This window comes from Nicotiana tabacum, chromosome 14, assembly GCF_000715075.1.
Source record: "Nicotiana tabacum cultivar K326 chromosome 14, ASM71507v2, whole genome shotgun sequence".
In the NCBI taxonomy this organism is placed as follows: Eukaryota; Viridiplantae; Streptophyta; class Magnoliopsida; order Solanales; family Solanaceae; genus Nicotiana; species Nicotiana tabacum.
Genome location: NC_134093.1, coordinates 32,585,130 through 32,599,503, shown reverse-complemented (window position 1 = coordinate 32,599,503; position 14,374 = coordinate 32,585,130). Strand labels below are relative to the sequence as shown.

General features: G+C 34.9%; 1 protein-coding gene across 1 annotated transcript; it reads right to left on the bottom strand.

Annotated features, from left to right (window-relative positions):
• Positions 1-7,061: 7,061 nt before the first annotated feature.
• Positions 7,062-10,111, bottom strand: LOC142168878 (uncharacterized). The gene is made up of 2 exons (XM_075230046.1): positions 9,662-10,111; positions 7,062-7,166 (listed from the first exon to the last, which is right to left on the bottom strand). The coding sequence occupies exons 1-2, from the start codon at positions 10,109-10,111 to the stop codon at positions 7,062-7,064; spliced, it is 555 nt and encodes a 184-aa protein (XP_075086147.1).
• Positions 10,112-14,374: the final 4,263 nt, after the last annotated feature.

The window sequence follows — 14,374 nt, the reverse complement described above, 5'->3', positions numbered from 1 at the left end:
CCGAACATATTTCTACAAATGGAAATTCATATTCTCCACCCTTATCACTTCTAATCATTTTGATCTTTTTATTCAATTGATTCTCCACTTCATTCTTATATTGCTTAAATACTTCAATTGCTTCATCCTTACTGTTAAGCAAATAAACATAACAATATCGAGTGCAGTCATCAATAAAAGTAATAAAATACTTTTTCCCACCTCGAGATGGTGTCGACTTCATATCACAAATGTCAGTATGAATTAAGTCTAAAGGATTTGAATTCCTTTCAATAGACTTATAAGGATGTTTTACAAACTTAGACTCAACACATATTTGACATTTTGATTTATTACACTCGAATTTAGGCAACACTTCTAAATTAATTAACTTCCGCAAGGTTTTGTAATTGACATGTCCTAAACGAATATGCCATAAATTATTTGACTCCAATAAATAAGAAGAAGCTGCAATTTTATTCATACTGTCAACAACTATTACATTTAGTTTGAAGAGGCCCTCTGTGAGGTAGCCCTTTCCAACATACATTTCATTCTTGCTTACAACAACTTTATCAGAAACAAATACACATTTGAATCCGTTCTTAACAAGCAAAGAAGTAGAAACTAAATTCTTCCTAATAGTAGGAACATGAAGAACGTTGTTGAGCGTTAACACCTTGCCGGAAGTCATCTTCAGGAATATTTTCCCATAACCTTCAATCTTGGCTGTTGCAGTATTTCCCATGGAAAGCTCTTCTTCGGGACCAGCAGTAGAGTAAGTCGCAAATGCTTCCTTGACAGCACAAATATGTCGAGTGGCTTCAGAGTCAATCCACCACTCCTTCGAATTTCCAACTAGGTTGCATTCCGAAAGCATTGCACATAGATCATCAATGTCATAATTCTTCTCCACTATGTTGGCATGTCCTTTCTTCTTATACTTTTTCGGGAGACGACAATCAGGAGCTTTGTGACCGGTTTTTCCACAATTGTAGTAGTTGCCCTTGAATTTCTTTTTGTTCTGCTCCTTAGTCTGTCCAGAAGACCTCTTTCTCTTCTTACTTTTTGGAGCAGTCTCCTCAACGATATTAGCTCCCATGATCGTTGAATTTCTACGAGACTTCTTCTCGGCTGTTTTGTTGTCTTCCTCAATCTTGAGACGAATCACAAGATCTTCCAACTTCATTTCTTTGCGCTTGTGCTTAAGATAGTTCTTGAAATCTCTCCACGAAGGAGGAAATTTTTCAATCATTGCAGCCACTTGAAATGCTTCATTCACGACCATATCTTCAGCAATAAGGTCATGAAAAATAAGTTGAAGCTCCTGAACTTGGGTTCCAACAGTTTTACTGTCTATCATTTTATAGTCTAGAAACTTGGCAACCACGAACTTCTTCAAGCATGCATCTTCAGTCTTGTACTTCTTCTCAAGTGCGTCCCATAATTCTTTCGAAGTATTCATCGCACTGTACACATTGTACAAGTCATCCTCTAAAGCGCTTAAGATATAGCCTTTGTAAAGAAAATCTGCCTGCTTCCACGCCTCAACAATCATGAATTTCTCGTTGTCCAGCATGTCCGCAGCAGGCACTGGAGGTTCTTCACTAGTGAATTTCTTCATACCAAGTGTGGTAAGCCAGAAGAACACCCTTTGCTGCCATCCTTTGAAGTTGGCTCTGGAAAATTTCCCCGGTTTCTCTGCCGGTGGAACAGCAGTTCGGCTTGACGAGGCTATTCGTCGTCGCCGCAATAGTCGCAGAAGAATTTCCGTTATAATTAATAGCAAAATCAGAACAGTACACAATACTGTTATTATTAAAAAAAAAATAATAATAAAAAAAAACAGTATGTATAAAAATCGAAGTTTTTATATACTGTTTTACAGAAAAACGATGAAGTTTTTATGTTCTTCAAATCGTTTTACGAATTTCAATACTCTGATGAAGTTTTTATATCTTCAAATCAGAATAGTAAAATTCAGAAGGAGTAGAAAACCACATAGGTTTTAATCTCCACAAACAAAAATACAAAATATAAAAAAAAAATTAATTTCCTTAAGATTGTTATTATTCTGTATTGCTGTAATAAACAATTAAACTTTCTGAAAAAAACAAAACAGAAAGTTAGTAATACTTGTTTACCGAAATAGATTCTGAAAAACAAGAAAACAGTATAGGAATAAATCGAGCCCACTGAATACACAGTGTGTCCTTAAGAAAATTATTCCTCTCAAGTACCCGAGGTGCTGGAATATATCCTCCCATGATAGAACGATTTAACTCACCAGTGTATAGGTACCAAAACTCTGATGAACTGCGAACCACTCAATGGTCGTAAAACACACTGAAAAATATTGTGCAAAAGAAAAAGAAGAAGAAGCTCAGAAAATTTCATAAGTTAAGATTCTGGGATTCAAACTCTATTTATAGAGTTGATGGCAATGTTTCTGAAAAGGTTTGCAACCTTTCAGAAACAGCCATGGCTGTTGAAAAGGGGTATTTGAAATATTGCGGGAAAAATATATTTAAAATAATTCGGAAAAGAAAACGGGCCTGACCGAACCGGGTCGCGGGTCATGGGTTATTCCGGATTGAATTTTTCGTTAATTATTTAATTAAATAATTGAAAGGAATTTTGTCCAAAAAGATTAATCAATCAATCTTTGACCAAATCCGTAGCCGTAGCCGTAGCCGTAGCCGTAGCCGTAGCCAAAGCCAAAGCCGAGCCGAGCGAGCGACGACGACGACGGCGCGAGGCTTGCCTTTTTCTTAACTCTTTAAGAGCTAGAAGAAGAGCAATTATATATATACCCATCAAAAGCCTTTTCTTCCTCCGATATGGGACAATGTCCCTTTCCCAAGAGAAACTCAAATATTTCATTTTTCCTCCATTTCTCATTCACCATCTTTAAGTTACACAAGCTTAAAATCCCAACAGTTAGTTTATCAAGAGTCCACCCTTAGTTCCCCAAAAATATATAGAGAAATGTTAATACAATCACTGGTCACTGCCCCGTTGACATCCCCCCCCCCCTCCGTGATTAAGGTAAGGATTTCGGACGTAACCAACTCTTATATATAGCACAGGAACAAATTCATCATCTTATGGTTGACCTGTGATTATTAGCGATTTCAGCTTCATACATACAAGTTGTTGCCTTCTTATTTTTCTATTTTAATAACTTTATCCGTACAAAACTTAATTGGATTTTTTTTTATTTAAATTTTCTAGACAGAGGTCTGAGTTGGGTTGTATTCCCAAAAAGTGTAACAAGCGGGGCTATACTTTACCTCAAAAAAATACAACGGTGATTCCATCACCCCCAAAATAACAGGACAGGAGGTTCATACATAAGCCCTCCTTCCTCAGAAAATCTATGTACATATTAACTGACGAAAAAATTAGATTTTTCATACTTAGTCCTTATGCTAGGAAGCTGCTATTTATCTAACAAGAAAGGGCCTTTTACATTGTTAGGAAGTTGTTGGAACGAGTGGAATACTATCCTCTGATTTGTAGTTGTGGCCAACTATGCGAGAGAATCGGCTACTTGGTTGCCTTCTCTAAAACAATGCTTTATATTAATTCTAGCATGTTGAACAATGTTAGAGGTTCTACCAGTCACCATCTTGATCTTCAAGTTGTTAGAGTCTCTTTCTGTAAGCATCTGGACAATAATCATAGAGTCTAAGTTCAAGCGAAAAATTGGTGTATCCATTTTGGCTACACCTAGGGGTGTCAATAGTTCGGTTCAGCCGGTTATTTTATAAAATTTGTACCATACTAATTTTTTGATTATTCTATTATGTATAACCAAAATTAGACTTTTCGAAACCATCCCAATCATGTCGGTTTCACTTCGGTATCGGTACGGTTCGGTTAATTTTCGGTATTTTTTAAAATGTCATGTAAAATTTACCAGTAGATAACATACGTTCTTTTATAGGACTTAGCAAAATTTTCTAGACATTTTTATTTTTTAAAGGGTGATGAATTAAAAAAATATGAAAGATGGCTAGAGTATAGATCCATCAACTATAGTAAAAGCAAAAAAAATAAAAGATATTAACCAAGCTGAGACTCAAGAATAAAGTCTATATTAAATATTCAAAAAAGATAAATCTAAATTATATGAAAGGAAACATATTCAATACATTGTAGTTTGTTACTCATAATCGCTAGAATACTTTGTGTCTTGCTAATAAAGATACTTGAAATAATTTAGTTTAAGTATAAGTAGCATAATAGATTTTAGGAATTAGTATTTTGAGTTTAATTACTTGTTGGCTTGTAACAGTTTTTATAATTTCAAGGCTCAATGAAAAATTTAATGCTTTATTAGTTATAAACTTACTATATAAATATTTCACATGTAAAATTTATTCGGTACGGTTCGATAGTTTTTTGGTTTATTTTTATGAAATAAAAAACCTACCCTAATTATCGGTATGGTTATAAATTTATATAAAATTGTACGGTTTCTTTAAAAGAAACCTAAAAATCGGTTTGGTGCGGTACGGTTCAGTCGATTTTCAAATATCCATTGACACCCCTAGCTACACCATTTTCCTCCAAACTCAGCTGTTTTAGCCTCCGTCATATTGTTGCTAACACAATTTATGGGCACAGAAAAGGCCATTATAAGGTCGCCATGATAGTTCCTAACCACCCCTCCTATGCCGGCTTTTCATTTTCCTTGCTAAAGCTACCATCTGTGTTAACTATGACAGTTCCCAGCAAAGGAGGTTCCCATATAACTTGCATCCATTTTTGCGATGGCTTGAGTCTCTCTATTTTTTCACACAATGAAGGCCAATCCAGTTGAGCAAAGTCACCTGGAATAAATTTGGAGATTACTGCTTTTAAAGTCCAATGCTTTGATGTTTCATAGTATTGAGTTGAAACTTCTTCTGCTTTCCATATCTACACACATTTCTCTACTTCTAGTGTTCTCAACAGATGACCATGGGGTAATCTAGAGGATTTGTTTATTAACTCTATCGTTGGCATTCGTCTCCCACTATCCCTTGATAGTAGCAATTACATGTTCTTGTTGATGCTTGATTCTAAGTGAATTTCCAATGGAATTCCAAATGAAGTTTGTTGCGTTGCTATTGTTAAAAATATGCTGCATTTTTTCTACCTGCGCAGAAAGATAACAGAAACATCTAGAAATGATATTACTGCCAAATATGCACATAACATCATCAAAAGGCAATCTATTTTTAAAAAGTCTCCAAGTAATAAAAGAGATTTTGAAATGGATAGAGTTATGCCAGATTTTGCTTATGAAATCATTTTTTTACTTTTTGAATCTAATAGATTGCCGCAGAAGTAGAAGAGAAATGCCTGTCACACCCCTTTTCTACCCCAAAAAGATATTATGTGGATTAAAGGGTTTTTTCAATTAAAGTGACAAAATTGAGTAGGGATTATTTTATTTACAAAGTCGCCACTTGGAATTGATTTTGTTGGTGTTCCAAGTCACCTTTTATTTAAATCCCTAATCAAAGAAAGATTTGACTCTATTATTATTGGTCTGCGAAAATAAAGTCCGGGTAAGGAATTTTATTGACCGGGGAGAAGGTGTAAGGCATTCCTCGAATCCCGTGGTTCTAGAACGGTCACTTTTATTGACTAAAAATTGGCTTGAATTATTTTTAGATAAAGTGTGTATTATTTGCCTTAAGTTACTATTGTTTAGTACCGCTTAATAATTAATAATTTTTGCCTTGGAGCGTACAAGCACACAAGGTCCTTATTTGATTATATGTACTAAAAAAAGAATGTGTCGGTACACATGGTTTAAATACAATTAATATTGAAAGAGTCAAGGAGAGGAGGTGCACATATGACCATTTTATCATTAAAATTAACCAAGGATCATGTAAGAACACATGATCAATATTTGAAATTATTAAGAAAGAAAATTATTAAGTTATTTTAATAATAATTTAAAAAGAACAGATTGTTTTTAAAACTACTTCAATAAATTAGGATGTAAGAACTTAGTCAACTTTTGTTTTTTAAAGGAATTGGACCAGCTGACCTATGTCATTTACGTTGGGCCTAGTAGAAACTAAACTTTCAGCCAACCCACTGCCCGATCCTTTTTTATCTATTTTTGCATTTTTATTGAATAGAGCAAAATACTACAAGCAATTAAAGAAAAATATATATAAATAAAGTAAGACAAAATTAATGTATAATATTCCTTTTAATTATAAATAAATAACCCCATGACTCAAATAAAATGATCAACTCTTAGACACGTAAACTCTATTCACCTTGACCAAATGATTTCTAATTTTAAATACCATGACAAACATGATGTCTAAGGCTAAATATTTTAATTCTTTAACCCTTCTTGACAGTGAGCAAATTACTAACACAAGCTAATTCCATAACTCAATACCTATGATCTTAACAAACAAATAAATACTATATCATGGAGAACTAACCTTTACCAACTCTAAACCTCTTTACAAACTCCAAACAATAAGCTTGAAAAAATAACTCCATGTAATCTTTAATATTACTAAAGTTTTCTAATCCGGGTATCAAGAGTAATACTTCCAATGAGAGTCGGACAAAGCTCAATGACGAACCTAATAGGCATTCAAAATAACTCTATGGCTACGTTCCTATCCAAACCGTGGCAAATGAAACTCCAGAACTTAAACCTCACATAAAGATGGAATCTTTTAAGGTTTTGCATACACAATCTACTTATTAAACATAAAGGCCATCAAAAGTTTAACAACAAAGCAATCCGCAACTCAATAATCTAACATAGATAAATAAAGTTACTGAAAATAATCACAAGACCTTCTACATATCTATTATTGGTACATGAAAGCAAACAAATTCATAAGCCGACATTCTGATGGATTCGAACACTTGAACATTTATTCCAGTCAACTTGAGGGATATTTAAAGCAGTCTGGACAGAATGTTTTCAAAAGCTCAAAATACACTGAAGAACTCAAATTGCTTCACTTGCATTAATTACTGATCAAGGATCTCAGTACATTAAAGAAATTACCTGGATAGCAGAAAAAATGCCAGCAATGGATGAACTAAAAATCAGCAACAGTGACAGCAACAAACAGCAAAGGGACAGCAGCAAAGAACAGAAAAATAACCAGATAAACCAACTCGAATAGATCTCGAAGCTCAATAAACTTTCAAAGAAGGAAAACCCAGAAAAAACTAAACTTTAAGGACCTTTGTTCTTTTTAGTATTTTAGTTCTAGAAAACTCAATTAAAAAGCTTTCAAACTCTCTGTTGTTTTGTGCTCAAAATCTCTCTCATGTATATTGTGTGTAAAGATCCTTCAGAATGTGTAAGATCGAGTGTGTGTGCCTTTTTCAGTGAGTAAGGACTCGTATTCTAAGTGTAAGAGAGTCTCTTTTATAGGAGAAAAGCAGTCCTTTCAATAGGCAAATAAAGTCAGATTTTTGGACAAATTTTGGTTCACCAAAAATCTGTCCAAAAGACTGACTTTGTGTGCTAAACATTATTCAAGGTCTGTCCCAAAGGTGAAAGGACAGCCTGAAAATCTGCTGTGTTAGAAGCAAGGAGAAAAAATGTCCTTTCAGCCACCCTACTAGTAAAAGTAAGCTACTATTACCCTATTTTGTGATAAAATAAACTAAACTTCAGATTTTAACCATCAACAATAAACTACTTGCTCAACACAAATCAAACTTGAATAACTATGAACTGACAAAGCATAGACGAGACTAAAAATGTAATTGAACTAAGTATTCAAACCAACTTGATGGGAATGAATTCGATTTGTGCAAACTAATTACTAAACAAATAACTAAATTCACAAACTAATGCTCAAAACAGAACGAGCATCGTTTACAATCGGACAACGACTAACAACAACTAAATAATCAACTAACTAAGTGAACGATTTAACTAATACACTAAAGATCATGTTTAAATCAATAACAAATCTAACAAACCACTAAAATAAATAGAGATAACTAATTAAATAAACCTAACTTGAAACTCTAATTAACAAGAAACAACCAAAACAGAAAAATCAAAAATCAAAAAATAATTGACTAATATAAAAAATCAGAAATTAATGACGATTATACCTAACAAGCATGCTTGAAGTTGTTCGAGCCACGAAAAGACGCCGGAGATGCTAAAAGGCAACTGCCCGACTCCGAAACGCACATTTCTTTTGGGTAGATGCTAGAACGAAATGAGTTTTAGCATCTCGCCAAAAGAAACGAGTGTCTTTGAGTCGAAAAATAGCTAAGATGGGGTTCGGGGCATTTTGGCGGTGGTGAGGCAGTGGAGCCGCGGCGGCAGTGAGGAGCGGGCCGGAGGCGACGGGGATTTTGGAGGTGAAATGGGTAGGAAAAGATAGTTCTCGTGGAGCCCTATCCATTCATGTATGTGTTGTAGGGTGGTGTTGGCCGGAGCTTCAAGAATTTGGACCAAAAAGTGGCGGCTAAAGTTTCCTAGATCTAAAATTCAAGGAGTTTGAGAGGGTTTTGAAGGAATTGGTTTGGAGATATGGGAAGAGGATGTTGTGGAGATTACATTGTGTTAATTTGGAGATGTTTGGAGGTGGTCCTCCGCTGATGGGTGATTTTCGGCGGCGGCGGCGGAGAGAAGAGAGAGAAGAGAGAAAGAGTTATGGGGGAAATGAGAGAATTTTTCAGATTTTGAGGCTTTAAATACCTCTTGAGAGATCAAATATAGACCATTAGATCAAGGGGTGATCAATGGGTGAGATTTGATCTTGGGTCACTTAATGAAACGACGTAGTTTTGAGGCAAAACTACGTCGTTTCAGACCCTTTCAAGGGCAGCCCCTTATCTTGCGCTTTTGGCCACTTTCTCTTTCAAATTTGGCCCAATTTCTTTCTTAATCCTACTTATTAAACTAAATTTACACAAATAAATAAATTAATTAAGTAACTTATTCAAATAATCAATTAACTAGATTAATTCACCAATTGAATAGTTAGTTAATTCCTAAAATGCACAAATAAAGAAAGAACTATTTTTTGGTATTTTTATGATAGGAAATATGCAATCAGAGACACAAAAATTGGAAAAAATAATTAAAGCAACAAAACACTAATGACTTTAGGAGGTGTTAAAATAATACAAAAATTAGGTATTCACAATGTCCATTATCATAAATATTCCATACAGGAAAGTCTTCCTCGTTTGGGTCACCAATATCCAATTGAACAATGAAGTCAGCGAGATGATCTGGGAGGACTTCATTAAGCTTGTCGATAATTCTTCATTATGCATAAACTGCTTCACCTGTAGTTGGGAAGACCTACTATCACCTTGCAAAAGATTGGATAATACACATTTACCGGTTCAATTATCCCACCAGAAACTACAGTTGCCTTTTTGAACTTCCCATCTGATATTATGCTCCGTTTTAACTCTAATCCTCAACATATTTTTCCATATGTGAGAATCAGCTTGACTGAATCTTTTGCTCACCAGATGAGCTCTTTTATAGTATTTATTCTTGAAAAGTGGCCCAAAGGGAAGGCTGAGTTCTGAATCTCCACCATCTTTTGATGCTAAGAGTGTCAATAATATCTTCCATTTCCTGACATCAACTCCACCTTTGTCTTTAGGAAGACAAAGATTGTTCCATGAACTCCAATGATATTTATTTTACCTTCATTAGACCCCAAAAGAACTTAGTAAAGTGCTTCTCCATGAGCTTAGTAATTACTTTAGGAGGGTTCATAGCAGACAACATATAAGTGGAAAGAGACTGGAGGACATGTTTAATCAAGATCATTCTCCCTACGGGAGACATCATATTACCTTGCCATCCATTAAGCTTTTTGACAATTTTAGAGAGCATTCTATCAAAGAGACTGGTAGTCTTTCTCCCATAATAGATAGGGCATCCCAGATAGATAAATGAGAAAGGCTTATCCATAAAACCAATAATATTTCTACTTATGTTTATTCTATTATCACAAGTATGAGGAGCTATGATAAAGAAACTCTTGTCATTGTTAACTTTCTGGCCAGATGCATTTTCATAACTATCAATAAGCTTCTTGATGAGACTGATTGTGATATTGTTACCTCCACAGAAAATTACAATATCATCCATATAAGCTAAATGGTTAATGATAGGACATATGTGATATCACCATACTGAAAGGAGTAAATCTTATAAAATTATTCAGCTCATTGAGAGATCTGTAAAGAAGCTCGACTTCAATAATAAACAACGAAGGAGATAAAGCATCCCCTTGTTTGAGGCCTTGTGAAGATGTGAAGAAAACAGTTCTGGCCCCATTAATAATGATGGAGTACCAGACTCCTTGTACAAGCCCCAGATAATATCAATCCAATGTTCAGAGAAGCCAAACTTCCTCATCACTGACATCAGGAAGGTCCATGAAATTCTGTTAGCCATGTCAAGCTTTATAATTACATTGCTTTCTCTGTTCTTCTTGTTCACACCTTGCAATCTCCTACTCTAGGAGAATGTTTTTAGTAATCATTTTTCCCTTGATAAAACCACTCTGATTCTCCGAGATGAGCTTCCCAAGAATAGGATTCATTCTTCTAGATAGGATTTTGGAAATAATCTTGGCCGTGAAATTACTCAAACTAATAGGTCTCAAATTCGAGAAACTACTAGGAGAGTCTACTTTAGGAATAAGGGCAAGACATGTATGTGAGAAGAACTTGGTAAGTCTCCTACCATCAAAGACATCCTGAACAAATTCTCTAATGTCATCCTTAATGATATCCCAACACGTTTAAAAACAAAATTACATTGTAACCATCCGGCCCAGATGAACTAGCAGGACTCATACTAAATACAATATCTTTGATCTCTTCAATGACAGGAATAGTTGTAAGAATTTCATTATCTTTATCATTGATGCACTGAGAAATACATTTGATGATATCTTGATCCCTGAAATGGTGTTTGATATTGAAGAACTGTTGAAAATGGTGAACAACTGCTTTGTCAATGTTAGCATCTTCTTCAATCCACTGACCTTTATGGTCCTTGATTCTATGAAGATGCAATCTTCTTCTTCTATCTCTGATGGTGCTATGAAAATATTTAATATTAGAGTCGCTTTCTTCAAACCAGTTCACTTTAGCTTTCTGCCTGAGAATAGTATCCTGCATCCCCATCCATCTAATGTATTCTGCTTGACCTCTATTAAATTCAGCTTTGGAATGATCATTATTGTTATTGAGATCAATTTGCTCGAGAGCTTATATTTTATTTTCCCAAAACTGGACTTGTTCAAAGACATTGCCAATGCCTTCTTTAGACCATAGAGTTAGTCTTCTGTTAAGCATTTTAAGCTTTTGTTGTAACCTCCACAAAAGATTACCATGAACCTGATTACTTCATACCTCGTCTACTACCTGCAAAAAAAATGGTTGGTCAGTCCAGAAATCAAGGAACTTAAAATATTTAATCTCCTGTTTATTTTGATCATGACATTGAATAAGTAAAGGCCTATTATCAGACTCAGTTCTAGCCAAATGATTGACTACATTGTTTTGAAAAATTTGAGACCATTGGTCATTAATAAAAACTTTGTCGGGCATCTTCCAGATTCTTATTCTAGATTCCCAATTGTTACATCATGTATATTTAGGCCCAACAAAATCCAAATCCATCACACCAAAGTTATCCATACAAGTATTGAATTCAAGGCTTTTGTTCATTTCATGTGGTCTGTCATTTTTCTTCTCATCAGAGTCTAAAATGATATTGAAATCGCCCCAATACACCATGGCCCATTCACCTGAAGATCAATACTCTCTAGACTACTCCATAGTTCTCTCATTTCTTCTGGAGTGCATTTAGCATACAATGTTGTGAGATAGAGATCACTATTGGCAGCCCCATAATGCAATTTAATAGTGATTTGCTGATCATTGTTGTTCAATACAGTGGTCATGTTGTTACCTGACCACATGATCCAAATCTGTCCATTGGTATTGGAATTACAATGGTGATAGCCTAGGAATCTCCTGCACCTCTCAATTTGATTGATGCTGGCAAAAGGTTCCAATATAGTAACAAGTTTCACCTTATAGATGGTAATCAGTTTTTTTTAACCTTGGTAAGGCTTTTTTGGTATTAACTCCTCTAATGTTCTAGAATATAGTACTTATCATGGAAAAATCAGAGAAATTAGCATGAGTTTCCTCCTTTAGGAGATATAGTATCTTTGTTTTTGTTCTTTTTTCCTTTCTTCTTCCCTTTTTCTTTGGCTCCTACGACCTGGAAAGAACCCTCTTTCGATTCTGTTTGCAATTGGTCATCCGGGATCATGACAGTCACTCTATTAGGGGAGGTCACTTCAATTTGTTTTGTGACATGGTTATCATGTTTCAAATTGGATTCAACATTGAGATCAACCACCACATCAATCCCAGAGAGATTTTTTATCTCAGATGGTATGCTAGTTAATTCATTGATGTAGTCTTTCCATGTATGAGCTTTCTTTCCTTTTTGTCTTTCCTCTTGATCTTTATTTTCTTGTATAGTTCATAACAGTCTTTTTTGGTTTCACTGTGATTTAGAATGACATTGCCTTCATTATTGCTTCGGCTTCTAACTAAGTTGTCATGACTTTGAACTTCTTCCTCGCTATTGTTACTCTGTTGACTCTGTTTATTCTTGATATCAACATGTTCACTTCCCTGATCAAGTTATTGTAGAGCCATTGTTAACTTTTTGTTGCTCCTTTTTCCCTTGTTTGTGACTTCTGAAGGATTAAAAATAGGCTTGAAGATTACTTTAGCCTTCTTCTTGGGAAGTTTCTTTTACTTGCGCTTCTTAACCTTTATGTTGGATCTATCTTTGATATTATTTGATTGCCCTTGATTGGCATTCCCCATCTCAACATCATGCTTTTGGCACGACTGGCTCTTAGTCGTACCTGCGTTAGAAACTTGACCTCTCATTCTGTTATTTCCAAGAATTTGAGTGGTTTGAGTATTATCTTTGGCAATGTCATTTTCAGATACATCAAGCTTGTTCTCTTTTTCATTGCCCTTTGCCTCTCCAGACGCGCCGGAATGGCGGGTCCATTGACTGGAGCGTGTGGTAAACTCGCGGTTAAAAAGAGCCGTTATGTGCCTTTCAGAGAGAGCACAACTAATCCTCTCCAGCTCAAACTTATTTGGGATTGATGTGTAGTAAATTGACTGACGATGATACTTTAATATAACTCTGTCTCTGCTTATCTTCCCTTTTACTTCGTAAATTAAGTCGACTCTTGCCCATATTTCCATCTAATTTTTCATGATTTTATCTTGCATGAAAAATTGAGATGCAGCAAAATCACTCCCTAGTCCCTTCACTTGGTTATAGAGAATACAAGTCTATCTTATAACGAAACTTTTTTCCCCCTAGATAGTGACGAAGTTTGTAATACTGCCCATAGTAGGAAGTTGATTAAACTCAAACGCTTAGAGAATTACTTTATGTATTTCTATCACCCGTGTAATATTTTTCTTAACAGAAATTATGTGTTTTATGAGCTTACTGGTTCATATGCATGTGTTAAGTCAAGTTAAGTTGATTACAATATCAATTGTTGAAAATTGGTACAAAAATAATTCCTACTTACTATTATGTATCAGTAAGTGAGCTTTTTTATACGATTGCATGCAACCCTTCATCTCTGTTGTATAGAGTGAAGTTATATAACAGACTGACAACAATTTCAGTTTCACTACACTATTAAAAAAAGAAAATTCAAAAATAAACAATTTCAAGAAGATGATATTCCAAAAATTATCAAAATAAAATATAGAAAAAATTAGATGGTTAGCTACTTTTTGGGCCGGCTATTAGAGCTTAGCCAGCTTTCCAAATGTATTAGCAAAGTAGCTATTGGTCCGACTAAATTGATGCTTTTGCCCCTAACTAAAACATAGAAGAACTCCAACAATCGGTGCTAGTTTGAAGATTTTTAAAAATCTAAATACTAATAGCTTTTTAAACATACTAGTTAAACTCTAATAATATGGATTAATAGCGACTATTTTCTAATTTCTTCCTCGAATATCCATATAAGCTCATTCCTATTTTGGTTAGGCCTCATGGTTGGCCTTAGCTTGGTCCGTTCCATGTGAGCACATAAATATATGTATCACATCTCCGCGTGTGCTATGAAAAATTAACGGCAAAGGGCCAAATATACCCTTGTACTTTTGAAAATGGTCTAAAAATATCTCTCGTTATACTATTGGACTATATATACCCTTCCCGTCATACTTTGGAACAAATATACCCTTATTTTGGTTGGAGTGCCACGTGTCAACACCAGATGAAAACGATCCATTTCTTTTTTTTTACCCAATCCGTTTTTAAAAATCCACC